We start from the raw sequence: 22,174 nt of genomic DNA on the forward strand, positions 1-22,174 counted from the left end.
ATCATAATATATGAAAAGTATACATATAAAGTAACAAAATTGTTATGATAGAGAAAAAAACATTTAAAGTGAGAGCTTTTAGACTATTACTTCATAGAACAGCTTCTGTAGATCTGTCATAAACTATAAAGGTTAAATCAGTGTTTTGTGATTTTTTAAGTATCTGCTTTACCATGAGTGAAATGTATTCTTCAGTAATACCTACTCCATTCCCAACTCAGGATCCTATAACTATTCACTTTATGTTACTTAAAAAGCTAATACATGATCCAATATGACTGGTATCCTTATATGCAGAGAGAGAGAGCAGGGATGCAGTGCATCCCTGTTGTTTAAGCTTAAAAAAACATTAATACATGAGCATAAACCAATCTTCATTATAACCAATAGAATCTCTATCCATCTGTCAAGTTATAAACTGGTTTTTCATAAGTGAGCAATTCTGTGACAGGGTACCATTTAGTAATGTAACACCATTATATCATTTGTTAAGAAAATGTGGTTCAAAATTTTTGGCACATGATCCAGAGGTCTAACTTTACTTATGAAAAATAGACATTTGCATTTAAATAATGATTTCAAAATATTTTAAAACCAAAATTTTAACCTAAGTGAACAAAGAATTATAAAACAAGTATAAACTTTAGGGAAATAATAAAATATGTACTGGACAAAAAACATCTATTTTTCAGTTTCAACACTAGAATGACTACAATCCCAGTTTCACTAGAAAAACTAAAACTATGTACCTTATATATTCTGCTGTACAAGCTCATAAATTAAATATTTTTAATAAAATCTCTTTTATTCTGATAAATGCTGCTAATGAAAATGCAATGCATATAGAAATTTGTTTATTCTCTAGGCCAAATTCCTCTGAAAACACAGGTCTTCCAGGAAACAAACATAAGGTGAATTTTTCCTTTTCTTTTTTTTTTTAACTCAGACAAAAAGGAAGGTTGAACTAAAATTTTGTTTTTTAAATATAAAAGTTAACCTAACATATTTTCTCAAACTAACTTTTACCAACACCTTTGTGTACTCTCAGTCCTCATTTAGTCTAAATAAAATTAAAGAATTTTTAATAGCTTCTACTAGAAATAGGTAGTAAATATTGACATACACACGTGTGTGTATATGTTTGTGTGTGTGTGTGTGTGTGTGTGTGTGTGTGGTCATTTCTAAAGATGATAAACACTATGAAACAACACCTGGCTCAACTCTTTTAATTTATATACAAAGCAAAGAACAACATGAATGGAGATGTACAACGATTATTCAAATAAGCTATACATATGTACAAAGGCAAATAGATAATAAAAGTCTTTGCAGTCTCACTCTGATTATATACAGTAAGAAAGGATCAAAAGACTTTGAAACCTCGGGGACTTCTACTATACAAACTCTTCTTGAAAACGCTGGTTATAAATGATTTCAAAAATAGAAATTATAGCTAATCAATATATTGTTCTGGCCAGTCCATTTCTGTATCAGATTCAGAAAGTACATCAAGTCTTTTGGATACTAGGCACTTTCCAAAGTTAGGATGGTAGTATGACTTTAAATGGGGTCTGCCCTCAGTAACAGTGCTAAATGGAAGGGCTCTTTGGATTCCAAATTGGAATAGGTTCGATCATATTTTTTTTAACTAAAGTCAACAGACTTGGATAATAGGCAAATAATAAAGCAAACCAATTTAATTATATGGTAATTCTGACCCCAGCTCTTTTTAAATTACTTTTTTATTGAGATGACCCCAGCTCTTATATAAATTACATGTATTTTTGTGTATGTGTGTGTAATCATACACATATAAATACTAGAAGCTATAATATAAAGGGAAATAGTAGGGCAAAAATGAGTGTAAAAAACTGGGCCGTAGGTGTAAACTCATTTTTAAGTAACCAATAAATTTATGGCTAGTGAAGGTTCTTTTTTTTTTCCTACTTGAAAAGCAATCTTTTTCTGGTGAACAAAGCAATTAAAAGTAGTATACTAAAGACCAAGTTGGGAAATCTGCCATGGACTAAAGTTTGAATCTGGGTAACAAGTCTAAAGACCAATGAAGAAAAAGGTAGTTGTTTTAGGAGTTCAGAATTCAGTTTAAGATAAACTTTCTGCCAAATGATGTCCTTGAATGCCTTGCCAATAGACCCAGGGATCTGAAAGAATCTGAGGATAGAACTAGGGAGAGTTTACACTTACCTTTATATGAGCAATTCTTTGTGACACTGTGCTGGAACAAACTTTTCTTTTTAACAAGAGTGACAAATTGCAGGAGATTTAGTGTATAGAATTTCTAGGAGCTAAAAGTTTAAACCTCCAAATTCTTCATCCATACTCTTGTTATAAGAAATTACAGCACTGAAACTTAATGCACCTCAATTATTTGCAAATGCCTCAATTATTCCTCTTTTGGAAATAAAAGAATATTAGACAATGTTGTTATTATCACAAACCTACAGAACAATCATATATTTGAAAAGAAATACTTCTTAAAATATTATCCCTCCTATCACTGAGAACTATTCATTGAACATCCTGAATCATTCTAAACCTCTAGAGAGATTGTAATGATCCTTTCAAGTGCTGGTATGAAATCAGTGGGAAACAAAACAAAAGCAACTTTAAAAGCAACAAGAAATTATGTATCATATATACATCATAGCATATACTTTATATTTGAGAATCCTTACAGCTTACATTTTCATTCCATTATTACAAGTGATGAAAAACAAAAATTGCAAGTAGCATGCAAATTATAAATATAGTCTTCCCATTTCACTAACCAAATTCCTACTTTCCAGTGTTACTTCCCAATTTATGCAAGAAACTGCCTGCAAAGCTGAAACTGATTAGAAAATTCTTTATTGTTTAAAGTATCTCTTTCTCATTTTAGGAGAAACCAAATATCCAACCATCAAAATTAAAAATAAATTGAATTGTTACAGTCTGTTACAGTTATTGTTACTAGATCCACTTCATTTGCAGGTGTCCAAAATATAAAATTAGTAATTCTTTATCTTGAAATACATACATTCTCAAAATGCTACTTAAAGCTTTGGTTGTTTTCCTGTAATAGAGAAGAAAAAGTTAACTTATCAATTAGATTGAATGAATGTACCTTTTACTAATTAGTTTATCAAACCAAATGTTGTGACCTATTGTTTGCAGATCTAAATGCATGTTACTATAGAAACTATTAAGTAACTGGAATTTGTCAAATAAAGTAGTTCTTCTGTGTTTAGTAAAACTTATATAATACATATATTATATTTAAATATATTAGATTGTATTCAAAACCCGTTGTTCTGTTTTTGTGGTACCTAATTTTTAGAAAATATTATTAATGCATAAAACAAAAGTAGACTCAAAATAATGCGTAGGTCAAACTTCTATTGACAAAATAAAATGTTGTTAGAAGTGGAAAGCCTTCAAATGAGAAAGCGACTATATTTTATATAGCACTGAAGTTTAGATTTATTCTTATAGACCAAGGATTATATGCCCTTAAGATCTCTGAACAGGTAGAAAAATTCAAATAACATCAAGGATGCTTTACGTCATTAAATATTCCTGTGAGCAAGGTATTATGAAAAAAACTTCTAAATTTATGCTTTAATTTTAAAAAGAATTGGCTGGATGTCTGCAAGGTAGTGAGTTTAAATTAAGAGCCATTGATACACTATGAATAAACTAAAATACAAAAAATTGTAATTATGAAAAAAAAAGCTATGGATTCCAAAGGGTAAGAAATCCCCCAAATGGAGAACACAGGAGGTATTTTATATCTCACATTTGACCCATTCTTAGCATACCTATATTCTGAACTCATCTCAGTAGAATACTACAGGCATTCCTCACTTTACTGCTCTTTGTAGATACTGTGTTTTTTACAAATTGAAGGGTTGTGGCAACCTTGCATCAAACAAGCCTGTGGGTACCATTTTTCCAACACCATCTGCTCACTTTGAGTCTCTGTGTTATATTTTGGTAATTCTCCCAATATTTCAAACATTTTCATTATTATCATTATATTTGTTATAGTGATCTGTGAACAGTTATCTTCAATGTTACATAGTGAAAAGATTACAACTTGCTGAAGGCTCAGATGTTGGTTAGCATTTTTTAGCAATAAATAACTAAATTGTTTTTTAATTAAGATATGTAAATAGTTTTTTTTTTTTCCAGACATAATGCTATTGCACAACTAAGAGCAGTATAGTGTAAACATAACTTTTATATGCACTGGGAAACCAAAACATTTGTGTGACTCCCTTTATTGCAATATTTGTTTGGAACCAAATTTGCAACATCTCTGAGGTATGCCTGTATACCTTTTATACACCTTTACCTGTATAAAATGGTGTTTATGAAAACTATAAATAAAAGAAATTCAAATTCCAGTCAAAATGGAAGTAAAGACCATAAAAGATGAAAATCAACACCTACTGAGTACATAATGAGAGATAAGTACCATGCTAAAAGCAATTTTATACATTTCATTTAATTCTAACAATTAGAAATCATCCCCTTATCACAATTGCAAAACTGAGGCTCAAGAACGTTAAGTGACTTGCCTAAGTTTGAACAATATACCAGTACACAGGTGGAGCTACAACTTGAACCCAAGCCTGACATGAAACCCATGTCCTTTCCAATCAATATCCTGAAAGATACATGTATGTATTTACTGTGTGTATTTACTTTGATAGAATTTGATGAGGTGACACAGAAATATAAAGTGCTAAGAAACAGCAAAGATGTGTCGAAGAATAGTTGTGTTGTTTTACTGTATAAAAGGAGTAACTGAACAGAACAGAGCGCCCAGAAACAGACCACATGTAAATATATTGCCACAAAGGTGGCAGAGGACTATCCTTTTGCTAAATATTGCTAGGATGACTGGATATCCATGCAGAAAAAAATAAAACTTCACCCCTACCTCACACCATATAGTAAAATCAATTTCAGGTGAGTTATAAAACTTAATTGAAAAACAAAAATATTTCCTAAAATATGACAATTCCATTCTATTTTTGACAGAGTGGTAATTACTTGCAGTAATTGGTTATACTATACATTTAGATTTATGTACTTTTCTGAATTATATTTCACAATGAGAACATTAAAAAGGTTTAAAAGACACATATTTTAGAATTAAAACAACACAAAAATCTTTAAAAGATAAATATTTAGGATTAAAACAATACAAAATTAGAAAACTACTTACTGGTTTTTGAAGTACAATGGGATGATCAGGCAGAAAGTCTGGTTTTTTTCTGCAGATGGAAACACTTGAGAGCTTCAACAGAAAATCTCTGCTGTATTTGATTCTCTCTGTAGATATCAAAACATCAAATGTAATGTTATAAAGCACAGAACTCTCCCAGAACACTTTTTGGCTCATTTCTTTCTGGATGTCCCTTAACTGTCCATTATTTTATAAAATGGTAAGTAGTTTTTATGTAAAAGAGAAGTGGGGAAAAAGCTCGGACAAACATCTACTGCCTCCAATTTTCCTTTTACATAGAAACAAAGCCAATTAACCAAGGAAACATTTCAGAAACTTGGTAATGCATTGCTTCTTTTATCTGGTTTATTCATATCTAGTAAAGAAATCTTCTTTTACAAAATATAACAGGTATAACACCTATTGGGCAATTCAGATCCTAATAAGCCTATGGAAATGGAACCCTAATAAGCCTGTCTAGTCTTTATATTAACTTACTAAAAATTTAATACAATCCAATAAATTCAAGAAACATTTATTGTAGATAATGGTGAAAAAGGTCCAAAATAGGGTCCCTATCTTCAAGGGGAACAATGATTCAAATATTTGCAGATTTCTCATCAGAGACTATCACCATCTTGGTCTATATGAGACCATTTGCTGGGCCAGAAATAGTGGAGCTATAATCTTTAAATTTCCAACAGAAAAGGACTGACAACCTAGGTTCCCATATTGTGAAATAATAGAAAAAAAATATATATGGGTTTCTGTCCCTGTTCCTGGCACAAACATCCTTTCCCTTGTAATTTCCTAAGTGATAAGAGCACTAGGGGCGTCTTTTGTTCTAATATTTGTTCCTTGACACTAGTTCCTGACACAGAGCTGCTAAATCTCTTAAAATTTTCTGGGTGATTTGGTCTTCTGTTCTAATGAGGTGACTCTTGGTGGGCTCCTGGATGGGGGCTGATCACCAGAAAGACCAAGCCATGATTAGAAGCTTGGAACTTTCAGCCCCACCCCTACATCCTCTGAGAAGGGGAGAGGGGCTGGAAATTGAGTTAAGGATCGATGGTGCCTACGTGTTGAAGACTCCATAAAAATCAAAAAAGTAAAGGGTTTGGAGAGATTCTGGGTGGGTGAATACATCCATGTACCAGAGAGTGGTGTAACTCAACTCCACAGAAGCTCTTGCACTTGCAACCCTACAAAACCCTGCCCTATGTATATCTTCATTTGACTATTCATCTATATTCTTTATCATACCCTTAATTATGTAATAAACTGGTAAATGTAAGAAAGTGGTTTCCCTAAGTTCTGTAAGCTGTCCTAGAAAATGACAGAATCCAAGAAGGGGGTCTTGGGAACCTTTACTTGTAACTGTCATCGGAAGTGGAGGGTAGTCTTATGTGACCAGGCCATTACCCTGTGGCATCTACATTAATTCCAGTTTATATCAGAATTAACTTGAATTATAGGACACCAAGCTGGTTTCGCAATGAATTGCTTGATATGTGGAAAAACCTCACATCTAGTGTCAGAAGTGTTGTGAGTATAATAGAGTATTGAGAGTAGAGGAAAACACAGGAGGAGTGTAGTTTTTCCCTTATACATAGCCAGTGAAAAAAATCCTTCAGGAATGCATATGAAGTAAAAAACATTTTCAGATGAAAGAGAACTAAAAGAATTTGTCATCAGCCGACCTGATCTATAAGAAACACTAAAGGAAGTCCTCCAGGTTGAAGGGAAATGATACCAGACAGAGTCTTTCATCTTAAGATTTAAAGGAGAACAAAAGAGAGATGGCAAATAGCTGAATAAATATAACAGACTCCTTTTTCCCCCCTTATCTAAGTTTTATGAAAATATGTATGATTGTTGAAAAGCAAAACTTCTGACACTGCCTGGTGAGATTTCCAAGGTATGGAGATATAATGCATACAGCTATAGCAAAAAGATCAATGCAGGGGAATAAAGGAAAGGAAACTACATATGGTTGCAAGTTTTGCCATCACTGTTTTGCATGAAGTACAATATTAACAAGTACACTGAGAAAGTTAGATATTATAATCCCTAGATCAACCACTTAAAAATACAAAGAAATACAGCTAAAAATACAATAGATATAATTAAATGCCAAAAATTAAACTTAACAAAATCCAAAGAACAGGGGGAAACAAAAACAAACAAAAATGAGGACAAACAGAAAACAAATAATAAAATTATATGACTAAATTCAACCATATCACATTAAATCTTAATGGTCTAAACCAGGGTCAGCAAAATTTTTCTGTAAATGACCAGAAAGTAAATACTTGAGGAGTTTGGGACATATAATCTCTGTCACAACTACTCAACTCTGTCTTGTAGCAGAAAAGTAAACACAGATAATAACTAAATAAAGCATGTGGCTGTATTCCAATAAAATTTAATTTCCAAATTGGGCATTTGGCCTGAGGGCCATAGTATACTCACTCCTAAGATAAACACTGCAATTAAAGGCCATAAATTGACACAACAAATAAAAAGAGACACTGTTACATGCTGCCTGCAAGAAATACATATTAAACATAAAGACACAGGTTGAAAGTAAATGGATATAAAAAGATATACCACACAAAGACTAAGAACAGGAAGGCTAGAGTGGCTCTTAACATTAGATAAAGAGATAACAATTATCAATGTGTTGTGCCTAAGGACAGAGTTTCAAAATGCATGAAGCAAAAATTGACAGAAATAAAGGGGACAACACACAATTCCACAAAAATATTAGGTAATGTAAAAACCCTTCCCTCAGCAACTGATATAACTAGACAAAAGAAAACCCAGAAAAGACACAGATCTTAACAATACTATGGACCACCTTGATTTAACTGACAATTATAAAAGTTACATCAACAACTGCAAAATACAAATTATATTCACAGAGATATGGTACAGTAACCAAGACAGACTATATGTTGGCTATAAAATAAGTTTCAATAAATTTAAGAGGCTTGGAAAAAAGAGGACTCAAATAAATAAAATCAGAAATGAAAGGGGAGACATTCCAATTGATACCACAGAGATACAAAGGATAAGATTATATTATGAACAGTTATACGCAACAAATTTGACAACCTCTAAGAAACCGATAAATTCCTAGAAACATACAACCTACCAAGACTGAATCATGAAGAAATAGAAAATATGAAATTGAATCAGAATCAAAAACCTCCCGACAAACAGAAGTCCAGGACCATATGGCTTCACTGGTGAATTCTACCAACCATTCAAAGGAAAATCAATACCAATCCTCAAACTCTTCCAAGAAACACTCCCAAATTCAATTTATGAGGCCAGCATCACCCTGATGCAAAAACCAGAAAACGATGCCATGAGAAAAGAAAATTACAGGCCAATATTCCTGATGAACATAGATGCAAAAATCCTCAACAAAATATTAGCAAACCAAATTCAACAATACATTAAAAGGATCATACAGCATGATCAAGTGGGATTTATTCCAGGGATGTAAGGATGATTCAATATCCACAAATCAATCAATGTGATATACCACATCACAAAATGAAGGACAAAAATCATATGATATCTCAATAAATACAGAAAAAGCATTGGACAAAATTCAACATCGTTTATGCTTAATACTCTCAACAAAGCAGATATAAAGGGAATATACCTCAACCTAATAAAGGCCATACATGACAAGCCCACAGCTAACATACTCAATGGTGAAAAGCTGAAAGCTTTACTTCTAAGAGTAGGAACAAGACAAGGATGGCCACTCTTACCTCTTTTATTCAATATAGTATTAGAACTCCTAGCCAGAGCAATTTAGCCAAAAAAAGAAAAAGGTATTCAAATTGGAAAGGAAGAAGTAAAACTGTCACTATCTGCAAGTGACATAAAGAAAACGCTGAAGTCTCTACCAAAAACTGTTAGAACTAATAAGTGAATTGAGTAAAGTTGCAGGACACAAAATCAATATTCAAAAATTTGTTGTGTTTCTATACACAAATAAACTATCAGAAAAAGAAACTAAGAAAACAATCCCAATTGCAATTGCAACAAAGAATAAAAAAACCTAGGGATAAATTTAATCAAGGAGGGAAAGACCTGTATGCTTTAAGACATTAATTAAAGAAAATGAAGATGACACAAATAAATGGAAAGATATTCTGTGCTCATGGATCACAAGAATTAATATCATTAAAATGTCCATATTACCCAAAGCAATCTACAGATTCAATGCAATCCCTATCAAAATTCCAATGGCATTTTTCACAGAAATTGAACAAAAATTCCTAAAATTCCTAAAATTTGTATGGAATCACAAAAGAACCCAAATAGCCAAAGCAATCTTGAGAAAGGACAACAAAGATGGAGGTAACACACTCCCTGATTTCAAACTATATTACAAAGCTATAGTAATCAAAACAGTACGGTATTGGCCTAAAAACAGATGTATAGATAAACGGAACAGAATAGTGAGCCCAGAAATAAACGCACTAATATATGGTCAATTAATATACAACAAAGGAACCAAAACTATACAATGGGAAATGGACAGTCTTTTCAATAAATGGTATTGGGAAAACTAAACAGCTACATGCAAAAGAATGAAACTGGACCCTTTACTTTACACTATACACAAAAATTAACTCAAAATAGATTAAATGCCTGAATGTACGACCTGAAACCATAAAACTCCTGGAAGAAAATATAAGCAGTAAGCTCCATAACACTGGTCTTGGCAATGATTTTTTGGATTTGACACCAAAAGCAAAAGCAACAAAAAGTAAAAATAAATCAGTGGAACTACATCAAACTAAAAATCTTCTGTATAGTAAAGGAAAACATCAACAAAATGAAAAGGCAGCCTACTGAATAGGAGAAAATATTTGCAAATCATATATCTGATAAGGGGCTAATATCCAAAATATATAAAGAACTCATACAATTCAATAGCAAAAAACCCCAAACAACCTGATTTAAAAATGGGCAGAGGATTTGCACAGACATTTTTCCAAAGAAGACATACAGATGGCCAACATATACAAGAAAGGATGCTCAATATCACTAATCATCAGGGAAATGCAAATCAAAACCACAATGAGCTATCACATGTTAGGAAGGCTGTCATCAAAAAAACAAGAAATAACAAGTGTTGGCGAGGATGTGAAGTAAAGGGAACATGTGCACTGTTGGTGGAAATGTAAATTTGTGCAACCATTAAGGAAAACAGTATGAAGGTTCCTCAAAATCAAAAACAGAACTACCACATGATCCAACAATTTCACTTCTGGGCATTTCTAAAGAAAACAAAAATACTAATTCAAAAACATATATGCACCCCCATGTTGATTGCAGGACATCTACAATAGCCAAGACATGAAAACAATCTAAGTGTTCACTGATGGATGAACGGATAAAGCAAATGTGGTATATATATATATATATATATATATATATACATATATATATACACACACACACACACACACACACACAATGGAATATTATTCAGGCATAAAAAAAAGGAAATCTTGCCACTTGCAACACATGGATGGACCTTGAGGGCATTACGATAAATCAGACAGAGAAAGACAAATACCGTATGACCTCACTTATATGTGGAATCTTAAAAACAAAACAAAACACCCCACAAACTTACAGATGCAGAAAACAGATTGGTGGTTGCCACAGGTGGGGCTAAGGGGTAGGTGAAGTGGGTGAAGGGGGTCAAAAGGTACACATTTCCAGTTATAAAATAAGTCCCAGGGATGTAATGTATACAGCATGGTGACTATAGTTAATATTACTGTATTGCATATTTGAAAGTCACTAAGAGAGTAAATCTTAAAAGTTCTCATCACAAGAGAAAGAAAATTTTGTAACTATGTATGGTGACAGATGTTAACTAGACTTACTGAAGTGAACATTTCACAATATATACAAATGTCAAATCATTATGTTGTACACCTGTAACTAATATATATGTCAACTTTAAAAAAATGCTAAAAATAAATTTAAGAAGCTTGAAATCATATAGACTATATTCTCTGACAACAAAGTAAATTAAGAAATCTATTAATAAGATATCCAGAAAAATCTCAAATATCTTAGAAATTAAATAACATACTTTATAATAATTCACAAGTCAAAGATAATAAGGAAGTTAAAAATAGTTTAAACTTAATGACAATTAAAATATAATGTAGGGCTTCCCTGGTGGCGCAGTGGTTGAGAGTCCACCTGCCAATGCAGGGAACATGGGTTCGTGCCCCGGTCCGGGAAGATCCCACATGCCGCAGAGCGGCTGGGCCCGTGAGCCATGGCTGCTGAGACTGTGCATCCGGAGCCTGTGCTCCGCAATGGGTGAGGCCACAACAGTGAGAGGCCCACGTACCGCAAAAAAAAAAAAAAAAAAAAAAAAAAAAAGTAAAAATTGCTGCAGTGCAACTAAAGTAGTGCTCCAAGGAAAACATAAATTCTTTATTTTAATTGAAGTATAGTTGATTTACAGTATTGTGTTACTTTCAGGTGATTATATATATATATAATATTGTGTATAATATAAAAACATAAGTATATAAATATACAAAATATATATTTTTTCCCATTATTTTTCATTATAGGTTATTATAAGATACTTAATATAGTTCCCTGTGCTGTAGAATAAATCTTTGTTGCTTATCTATTTTATGTATAGTAGTTTGTATCTGTTAATCCCATACTCCTAATTTATCCCTCCTCCCCTTCCTTTCCCCTTTGGTAACCTCCAGTTTGTTTTCCATGTCTGTGAGTCTATTTATGTTTTGTACATAGATTCATTTGTATTATTTTTTAAACTACATATATAAGTGATACATATAATATTTGTCTTTCTCTGTCTGACTTACTTCACTTACTATGATATTATCGAGGTCCATTCATGTTGCTGCAAATGGAAATATTTCATGCTTTTTTACGGCTAATATTCCATTGTGTATATATACCATATCTTCTTAAGGCAACTGACTGTTGATGGGCACTTGGGTTATTTGCATGTCTTGGCTATTGTAAATAGTGCTATGAACATTGGGGTGCACATGTATCTTTTTGAATTAGAGTTTTCATCTTTTCCAGATACATACCCAGGAGTGGGACTGCTGGGTCATATGATAACTTTATTTTTAGTTTTTTAAGGAACCTCAATACTATTTTCCACAGTGCCTGTACCAATTTATATTCCCACCAACAGTGTAAGAGAGTTCCCTTTTCTCTACACCCTTTACAGTGCTTATTATTTGTAGACTTTTTGATGATGGCCATTCTGACCAGTGTGAGGTGATATCTCATTGTGGTTTTGATTTGCATTTCTCTAATAATTAGCGATGTTGAGCATCTTTGCATGTGCCTGCTGGCCATCTGTTATGTCTTCTTTGGAGAAATGTCTGTTTAGGTCTTCTGCCCATTTTTTGATTGAGTTGTTTGTTTGTTTGATATTGAGTTGTATGAGCTGTTTGTATACTTTGGAAATTAAGCCCTTGTCTGTAGCATCATTTGCAAATATCTTCTCCCAGTCCGTAGGATGTCTTTTTGCTTTGTTTATGGTTTCCTTTGCTGTGAAAAGCTTTTAAGGTTGACTAGGTTCCATTTGTTTACTTTTGTTTGTATTTCTTTTGCCTTGAGAGACTGATCTAAGAAAATACTGCTATGATTTGTGTCCGAGAATGTTTTGCTTATGTTCTCTTCTAGGATTTTTATGGTGTCATGTCTTATATTTAGGTCTTTGAACCATTTTTGTAAATGCTGTGAAGGAGTATTCTAATTTCACTGACTTACATGTAACTGCCCAGCTTTCCCAACACCACTTGTTGAAGAGACTGTCTTTTCTTCATTGTATATTCTTGTCTCCTTTGTCATGTATTAATTAACTGTAGGTGTGTGGGTTTATTTTTGGCCTCTCTATTCTGTTCCATTGATCTATATGTCTGTTTTTGTGCCAATACCATGCTGCTTTGATTACTGTAGCTTTTTAGTATTGCCTGAAATCTCACAGGAGGGTTATTCCTTCAGCTTTGTTCTTAAACATTCCGTTTTTTTAGGTTTGTAATTTTTTTTTAAAATTTAAGTACAGTTGATTTACAATGTTGTGCCAATCTCTGCTGTACAGCAAAGTGACTCAGTTATACACATATAGACATTCTTTTTTTATATTCTTTTCCATTATGGTTTATCACAGGATATTGAATATAGTTTCCTGTGCTATGCAGTAGGACCTTGTTGTTTATCCATCCTATATATAATAGTTTATATCTGCTAATCCCAAACTCCCAGTCCTTCCCTCCCCCTTGGCAACCACAAGTCTGTTCTCTATGTCTGTGAATCTGTTTCTGTTTTGTAGATATGTTCATTTGTGCCACAGTTTAGATTCTACGTATAAGTGATATCATATGGTATATGTCTTTCTCTTTCTGACTACCATCACTTGTTCTTATACATTCTTATAAGAGAATATCTACAACATATGACCTAACAATCCACCTAAAAATGCTATAAAAAGGAGAGCAAACTAAACCCAAAATAGAAGAAAGGAATTCATAAAAAGGAAAAATCACCAAAATAGAAAAAATATATAAAATTAAAATGCCAAGAGTTGGTTCTTTGAAAAGAGAAACAAAATTGACAAATCTCAAGCTAGACTAACTGATAAAGAAAAAGAACACAAATGATCAATATCAAAGATAAGAAAGGGGTTATCACCACAGTCCTATAGACATTAAATAGAAAATAAGAGAATACTATGAACAACTTTAAGCCAACATTTGACAACTTGGATGAATTGGATATACTATAAGTTCTTGTGTGGACCTATTTTTTCATTTCCCTTTGGTGGAAAACTAGGAGTGAAACTGCTGGGAGGAAAGGAGAGATTGCTGCTGCACAATGTGGAAGAAGTGAAAGAATTTTCCAGTGATGGAAATGACTTGTGGCTTTTAAAAGAACTAATGGCTAATACTCAATTCCAAGTTGTTCTCTGGACTATGCTGCCAAATAAAGAAATTGAGGAAGGCTATTAGGAAGTAAACCTGAAAGATGAGAAGATGAAAAATAAGAAATAAAATATAAGAAAATTAGAGAAACAATCAGAGTCAAGTAGGCTAATGTTACTAATATATTACTAATATAATAGTTTTAGGAAGAGAACACAAAGAAAATGGAGATGAGAAACATTATCAAAGAAATATCCACAAATTTCCACATCAGAAGAACCTAAGTCTTGAGATCGAAGAAGTTCACCAATTGCTCAGGAGAAAACTTTGAGTTAAAAAAAAAAGACTACAAAAAGAGACAAAACAATAGGAAATTTCAGAAAATCTAAGGTAAACACACAATCCAAAATACTTCCAGAGCAACAATGGCAAAACAAAACAAAACAAAAAAACAGAAATAAAAGACAAAGTCATTTACTAAGGGCCTTGGAGAACTGGGGATCAGAATGGCACTGGACTTCATAGAATTAAGAGCCAATTAACATAGACTGCTAGAAAATAAAGCAAAATGCCTTAAAATTTTAGAATGAAAATAATTTTCAACCTGGAAATTTAAAAAATCAAATTCTATATTTAATCAACACAAGGGAAACCCAGCTTGTTCTTGTGAGTTCCCAAAGCACAGGCTCCTGAGGTTGAAGATTCACTCACTGTGTTTCACTCAGCAGGTTTTGACAGCACTACCAAGCAGAGCTCTACTAATTCTTATTTTCATCCTCTTCCTCTTCCTCCATAGCTTTATTGAGGTATAATTTACATAGTATAATATTCACTCATTTTGAGTGTACAATTGAATGATTTTTAGTATATTTACAGAGTTGCGCAACTACTGCCCCAATCTATTTTTGTTTTTTCGATCTAGGCAGTGAAGGAAATCTCTGCCAAATCATTAGCTGACCATGAAGATATCACAAAAGAGACCTGAGTGGCCACAAATGAGAAATATAGAACTTTTACAGCAACTATCATCAGATACCTCACTCTCATTTGTTGTCACTCTCCATTCCCAATCCAATCTAGGCAATCATTACTCTGTTTCTATAGATTTGCCTTTTCGAGACATTTTATATCAGTGGAATCATATGATATCAGATCTTTTGTGTCTGGCTTCTTCATTTAGCATAATGTTTTTAAGGTTCATCCTCAACTCAGCATTTTCTATCCAACCAAACTACCAATCAAGTGTGTAAGTAAATACACAGATTAAAAGAATTCACCAACCCAATGTCCTTTACAATGAAGCTCCTGGAGAATGCACTTGAGCAAAATGAAGAAAGAAGAAAGCAAAGGAATTAAGAAGAGAGTGATGTCAGCGAAAATTGCCAAGTAGGGAACTCTAAAAGTCCTTCCCTCCACAAAAGCAACAAATAAAGTGTCAAAAACTTCCAGAATCAACTTTTTCCTAAATTCTGGAATTTAATCAAAACCTTGCAAAAAACAGGGGAATGCTTAGTGAAGAAAAAATCAGCTAAATTTGGTAAAGAGTTTTGTGGCATTTTAACTTGCCTGGGAACATCTCCACCAACCCAGTTTGGCTGTGGCCTTGAAAATAACAGGTCTCATTCCTGATTTAGGTTCCCACTACTAGAGAGAGAAATACAGACCAGTCTCAAAGAATAGTGGTGGCATTTTTTTTGACCTCTCTGGTGGCTCCCCGAAGAATCATCTCAAAGGACTTGCCTATATTTCACCTAAGAACTCTCCCAGGTCTGAGGCTACTATCTGAATCTATTTGTCAAAACTCTTATATGGAAATGTATTAGCCACTTCCACCTAGGAAGGGATAACAACTGGAGCAAACAATAGGCAAAACAAAAAGCTCAGGAGGAAAGGCTAGGGAAAGAGATGTGTTGGGGAATAAAGGCACTGAAAGACTCTCAGATGTTCCAAGGAATTTAGAAGGCTACATGCGTGCTAAAGGCTAGGCTCATGCTCACAGAAAGGCTTGAGGAGTTCCCAAGCTCTCGCCCCTGGCTGACCTTCAGGTTCCTCACAAGCAATAAGTGAAGGCAAAGGCAGAGCTGTAAACTTCCAGACTGAGTACTGAAGGCACACCCCAACACACACACAGAGGTCATATGCAAAGACTGGGAAAGGGCTTTTTTTGGTTCTAGGTATTAAAGGAAATCTGTGCCAAATCATTAGCTGACCATGAAGATATCAAAAAGACACTTGAATGGCCACACATGACAAATAAAGACTTTATACTATTAGTTCAGAAAACTCATTAAGCAAAAAAAACAACAATTACAACAAGCAAGAACAACAGACCCTGGGAAGGGGGGAAAATCTGATTTCCACAGTTAGCACATTATAATACTCAAAATACCCGGTTTCAACAACAACAAAAAATACAGGGCATGGAAATAATAAAGTATGGCCCACACACAGGAAAAAAGAAATTAATAGAAACCTTCCCTGAGGAAGCAGAGATATTGGACTTACTAGAGAAAGACTTCAAATAAACTAATTTAAATATGCCCAAAGAGCTAAAGGAAACCATGAGAAAAGTGTCTTGCCAAAATATCAATATCATTAAAATATCAATAAAGAAATGGAAATTATAAAAAGGAATCAAATAGAAATTCTGGAGAAGAAAATTACAATAACTGAAGTGAAGAATTCACTAGAAAGGTTCAACAGTAGATATGACCAGGCAGAAGAAAGAAGCAGCAAATTTAAAGATAAGTCAATGACATTATCCAATCTGATGACTGGAAAGAAAAAACAATGAAGAAAAATGAACAGTGCCTAAGGTACCTGTGGGACTACACAAGAATACCAACAAATGCATAATGGAAGACCCAGAAGGATAGGGGAGAGAGAAAGGGCAGAAAGAATGTTTGAAGAAAAAATAGCAGAAAATTTCCCAAATTTGATGAAATACACACACTGACACATCCAAGAAGCTCAACAAATTACAAGCAAAATACACTCAAAGAGATTCACACTCAGATGCATTATAAGCAAACTGTTAAAAGACGAAGAGAAAATCTTGAAGAAAAGCAGCAATTTATCACTTACAAGGGATTCTCAATTGGAGAAAAGGCTGATTTCTCATCAGAAATCATGGAAGCCAGAAAGCAGTGGGATGACAAAGTTACTAAAAGCAAAAAACACGTCAACCAAGAAATCTATATCTGGAATACTACCTTCAAATGAAAAGAAATCGAGACATTTGTAGATAAACAAAAACCGAGAGAGTTCATTGCTTGTAAACCTGCCTTACAAGAAATGCTAAAGGAAATCCTCAGGCTGAAATAAAAGGACAGTACACAGTAATTAGAATTCACACGAAGAAATAAAGAACACCAGTAAACATAACTACATAGGTAAATATAAATGTCAGTATCAATGAATTTTTGGATGTGAGTCCTCTTTTGTCCTGTATGATTTAAAAAACAAATACATAAAAATGCAAATCTAGGTTGATAGATTATGCAATGTATAAAGACAATAACAACATAAAGGTGGGATATAGCTATATAAGAGTAAAGTTTTATATAATTTTGAAACTAAATTGATATTAATTCCAACTAGATTGTTGTAAATTCAGTTATTCCCCAGTGCAACCACTAGGAAAATAACTAAAATACATATGACAAGGGAAATAAAAAGGGAATAAAAATGATACACTAGGAAGAATCTATTAAACATAAAAGAAGGCATTAATGGAGGAATTGAAGAATAAAAAAAGATAAAAGACTTATAGAAGACAAATAGCAAAATGGGTAGAGCTGTTCTTCCTTATTAGTTATTACATTAAATGTCACAAACAATTAAAAAGCAGAGATTGGCAGAATGGATTAAAAATATGATCCAATTATATGTTGTCTAAAGATATTCACTTTAGATCCAATCACAAAATAAGCTGAAAGTGAAAGAATGAAAAAGATATCTGATGCAGACAATAACCAAAAGAAAGCTGGAGAGGGTATACTAACATTAGATGAAAACGAACTTTAAGACAAAAATTGTTAAAAGGGAAAAAAAAGGATATTATATAACAATAAAGGGGTGAATTCATTAAAAAGAAAACAATTATAAACATATATGTACCTAACAACAGAAGGAAAAACTGACAGAATTGAAAGAAGAAACACACAGTTTAACAATAACAATTGGAGCCTTCAAAACCCCACTTTCAATAATGAATGAAAAACTAGACAGAAGATCAAAAAGGAAAGAGAAGACATGAACAACACTATAAGCCAAATAGACCTAACAGACTATACAGAACACTTCAGTCAATGACAGCAGAATATATATTCTTCTTAAGTACACATAAAACATCCAGGACAAACTATATGTTAGACCACAGAAGTCTCAAAAAGTTTTAAAACACTGATATGCAAAGTATTCTCTCTGACCACAATGGAATGAAACTACAAATCAATAACAGAAGTGAAACTGGAAAATTTACAAATATGTGTAAATTAAAAACATATTCTTAAACAACCAATGGGTCAAAGAGAAAAATAACAGAAGACTGAGAAAACACGTTGAGACGTGAAAACAAGGAGACAACATACCAAAACCTATGGGATGAAGCAAAAGCAGCACTCAGAGCAAAACATACAGCTATAAATGCCTATACTAAAAAAATTGCTCAAATCAATATCTAACATTAAACATTAAAGAACTAGTAAAAATAAGAGCAAACTAAATCAAAAGCTACAAGGATGAAGGAAATAAAGATTAGAGTGGAGATAAATGAAATAGAGATAAAATAGCAACAGAGAAAATCAACAAAACAAAAAGTTGGTTATTTGAAAAGTTTAAAATTGATGAAGACTAAGAAAAAAAGACTCAAATTACTAAAATCATAAATGACTTTGTATCCTGTAACTTTGCTGAATTCATTAGGTCTAAATTTTTTATGTGGATTCTTTAGGATTTCTACACATAAGACCATGTCATGTGTGACTGGAGAATACTTTGTCCTTTCCTATTTGAATGTCTTTTTTCTTTTTCTTGACCAATTGCTCAAGTGACAGCTTCCATAATGTTAAGTAAAAGTGGTGAGAGTGGGCATCCTTGACTTGTTCTTTATCTTAGAGGGGAAAGCTTTCAGTCTTTCACCAGTGAGTACAATGTTAGCTGTGGGTTTTCCATATTTCCATATTTCCAATGTTAGCTGTGGGTTTTTACCTTTTGTCATGTTGAGGAAGTTCCCTTCTATTCCTTGCTTCTGAGATTTTACCAAGAAAGGGTATTGGGTTTTGCCAAATGCTTTTTCTGCATCAAATGAGATAGTGATGTATCTTCTTTGCCCCTGCCTTCTGTTAATGTGGTGTATTATACTGATTAATTTTAAACTGTTGAACCACCTTTGTATTCTTGGGATTAATCCCACTTAGCCATAGTGCATAATCTTTTATTGTGCTGCTAAATATGGTTTTCAAGTATTTTACTGAGAATTTTTGCACCAGTATTTTAAGAGATATTGGTCTGTAGTTTTCTTTTCATGTGATATCTTTGTTTGGCTTTTATATCAGAGTAATATTGGTCTCATAGAAGAGCTGAGAAGTGTCCCTTCCTCTTCAATTTTTTGGAAGAACTTGGGAAGGACTAGTATTAATTCTTCTTTAAATGTTTGGTAGAATTCACCAGTAAGGCCAACAAATCTTAGACTCTTCTCTGTTGGGAGATTTTGTATTACAAATTCAATCTCCTGATGTTTTATAGGTTTACTCAGATATTCTATTTCTTCTTGAGTAAGTTTTGGTAATTTCTGTGTTTCTAGTAATTTTTCTATTGCATCTAAATTACCTAATTGGCATACAATTAATTATTCATAATTTTCTCTTATGATACTTTATTTCTTTAAGCTCATAGAAATGTCCCCACACAAAATCAGTGGTATTTTATACACAATTAATAAATAACACAAAAAGGAAATTAAGAAAACCAGTTTTTTAGCATCAAAAATAATATGTAGGAATACATTTAACCAAAGAGGTATAAGGCTTGTACACTGAAAACTGTAAGAAACTGCTGGAAGAAATTAAAGAATACCTAAATAAATGGAAATATATCCCATGTTCACAGATTGGAAGATTCAATATTGTTAAGATGGCAATAATCCCCCAAAGTGACCTACAAATGCAATGCCATCCATATCAAAATTCCAACAGTCTTGTCTTTTTCTTTTTTTTTTTGCAGAAATGGAAGCACAGATTCTAAAACTCACATAGAATTGCAAGGGATCTCAAATAACCAAACAACCTGGCAAAAGAACAAAGTTGGAAGACTCATACTTCCCAATTTCAAAACTTAATATAAAGCTATAGTAAACAAAACAGTGTGGTACTGAAATAAGGTTAGACTTACAGATCAAGGGAACAGAACTGAGAGTCCAGAAATAAACACATAAACCTATGGTCAAAGGTTTTCTACAAAGGTGCCAAGATTATTCAATGAAGAAAAAAACTGTCTTTTTAAGAAATGGTGATGAGAAAACTGCATACCTAATGCAAAAATATAAAGTTGGTGTCTTACAGTTTTCAAGTACAGGTGTTTTTTTTTTTTTTTGCGGTACGCGGGCCTCTCACTGTTGTGGCCTCTCCCATTGCGGAACACAGGCTCTGGGCGCTCAGGCTCAGCAGCCATGGCTCACGGGCCTAGCCACTCCATGGCATGTGGGATCTTCCCAGACCAGGGCACGAACCCATGTCCCCCGCATCAGCAGGCGGACTCTCAACCACTGCACCACCAGGGAAGCCCCCAAGTACAGGTCTTTTATCTCCTTAGGCAGGTTTATTCCTAGGTATTTATTCTTGTTGACGCAATTGTAAATGGGACTGTTTCCTCAATTTCTCTTTCTGAGCATTTGTTGTTAGTGTATAGAAATGCAACAGACTTTTGTATATTAATTTTGTATCCTGCAACTTTATCAAATTCATTGATGAGCTCTAGAAGTTTTCTGGTGGCATCTTTAGGATTTTCTATGAATAGTATCAGGTCATCTTCAAACAGTGACAGTTTTACTTCTTATTTTCCAATTTGGATTCCTTCTATTTCTTTTTCTTGTCTGACTGCTGTGGCTATGACTTCCAATACTATGTTGAATAAAACTGGTGAGAGTAGGCATCCTTGTCTTTTTCCTATCTTAAAGGAAATGATTTCAGCTTTTCAAAATTGAGTATGATGTTAGCTGTGGGCTTGTCATATACAGCCTTTATTATGTTGAGGTATGATCCCTCTATGCCCACTTTCTACAGAGTTTTTATAATAAATGGATGTTGAATTTTGTCAAAAGCTTTTTCTGTGTCTAATGAGATGATCATATAATTTTTATTCTGCAATTTGTTAATGTGGTGTGTCACAGTGATTGATTTGCAGATATTGAAAAATCCTTGCATCCTGGAATAAATCCCACTTGATCATGGTGTATGATTCTTTTGATGTATTGTTGGATTCAGTTTGCTAATATTTTGATGAAAGTAACTGAAGATGACACTAATATTTGGAAAGATATACCTTGTTCATGGACTGGAAGAATTAATATTATTCAAATGAGCATTCTGCCCAAGGCAATCTACAGATTCAATGCAATCCCTATGAAAATATCAATGGCATTTTTCACAGAACTAGAACAAATAATTTTAAGATTTGTATGGAAACACAAAAGACCCCAAATAGCCAAAACAATCTTGAGAAAGAGGAACAGAACTGGAGGTATCATGCTCCCTGACTTCAGACTATATACAAAGCTACAGTAATCAAAACAGTATGGATAAACAAAAAGGTCTTACTGTATAGTACAGGGAACTATATTCAATATCCTGTAATAAACCATAATGGAAAGAATATGAAAAAGAATATATATATATGTGTGTGTGTATGTATAACTGAATCACTTTGCTGTACATCAGAAACTAACACAACATGGTAAATCAACTGT

At 33.2% G+C, this 22,174-nt stretch overlaps 1 protein-coding gene across 2 annotated transcripts in view; it reads right to left on the bottom strand.

The window, feature by feature from the left end:
- Positions 1–2,852: 2,852 nt before the first annotated feature.
- C17H8orf88 (chromosome 17 C8orf88 homolog) overlaps positions 2,853–22,174 on the bottom strand; it is a 40,308-nt gene continuing 20,986 nt past the window's right edge. The window contains exons 5-6 of one of the 2 annotated variants that reach the window (XM_060127433.1): positions 5,234–5,340; positions 2,853–3,073 (exon numbers count right to left, since the gene is read on the bottom strand). In XM_060127433.1, coding sequence (XP_059983416.1) covers positions 3,050–3,073; positions 5,234–5,340 — 131 coding nt within the window. In that variant the 3' untranslated portion in view covers positions 2,853–3,049. Of the gene's footprint in view, positions 3,074–5,233; positions 5,341–22,174 lie in introns of those variants that run through there. The other variant, XM_060127432.1, reaches the window with a different exon arrangement.

The sequence above is a fragment of the Lagenorhynchus albirostris genome, chromosome 17, assembly GCF_949774975.1.
Source record: "Lagenorhynchus albirostris chromosome 17, mLagAlb1.1, whole genome shotgun sequence".
NCBI lineage: Eukaryota > Metazoa > Chordata > Mammalia > Artiodactyla > Delphinidae > Lagenorhynchus > Lagenorhynchus albirostris.